The sequence below is a fragment of the Carcharodon carcharias genome (assembly GCF_017639515.1).
Source record: "Carcharodon carcharias isolate sCarCar2 chromosome 24 unlocalized genomic scaffold, sCarCar2.pri SUPER_24_unloc_1, whole genome shotgun sequence".
Lineage (NCBI taxonomy): Eukaryota > Metazoa > Chordata > Chondrichthyes > Lamniformes > Lamnidae > Carcharodon > Carcharodon carcharias.
Window position 1 is genome coordinate 2,164,436 of NW_024470584.1, and position 741 is coordinate 2,165,176.

The window sequence follows — 741 nt, forward strand, 5'->3', positions numbered from 1 at the left end:
AGTGCTCCAAGTGTGGTCTAACCGAGGGATACGGAGACCAGAACTGTGCCCAGTGCTCCAAGTGTGGTCTAACCGAGGGATAGGGAGACCAGAACTGTGCGCAGTGCTCCAAGTGTGGTCTAACCGAGGGATAGGGAGACCAGAACTGTGCACAGTGCTCCAAGTGTGGTCTAACCGAGGGATACGGAGAGCAGAACTGTGCACAGTGCTCCAAGTGTGGTCTAATCAATATATGCCTGTTAACATACATTTTCAAAGCTGTGGGTTCATTATTTTCCCTTCAAATCAATATCTTAATTACCAGATAGAAATTGTAATTTTACCATGAGAACATCCTCTCCACAAGAGAAACAGGGACCCCAAAGTCGAAAGAGAACATGTAAAAGATAATGAGAAATAGGAGTCAGTCTCTTTCATCTCCACACACCTATCAACATCTACAACCAACTGACTGTGTGTCTGCATCATTTACAGTGTGCTGTACCTGTCCTGGGAGTGTTTGATGGGGACAGTGTAGAGGGAGATTTACTCTGTATCTAACCCTGTGCTGTACCTGTCCTGGGAGTGTTTGATGGGGACAGTGTAGAGGGAGATTTACTCTGTATCTAACCCTGTGCTGTACCTGTCCTGGGAGAGTTTGAGGGGGACAGTGTAGAGGGAGCATTACTCTGTATCTAACCCCATGCTGTACCTGTCCTGGGTGTGTTTGATGGGGACAGTGTAGAGGGAGATTTACTCTGT

The 741-nt window shown here is 47.0% G+C and overlaps 1 protein-coding gene across 1 annotated transcript in view; it reads left to right on the plus strand.

Moving 5' to 3' along the window:
* Window positions 1-324: 324 nt before the first annotated feature.
* Window positions 325-741, plus strand: part of LOC121273471 (cell adhesion molecule 3-like) — an 81,267-nt gene continuing 80,850 nt past the window's right edge. Inside the window, exon 1 of the mRNA XM_041180634.1 lies at window positions 325-379. Within this exon, the coding sequence (XP_041036568.1) occupies window positions 325-379 (55 nt within the window). The remainder of the gene's footprint in view (window positions 380-741) is intronic.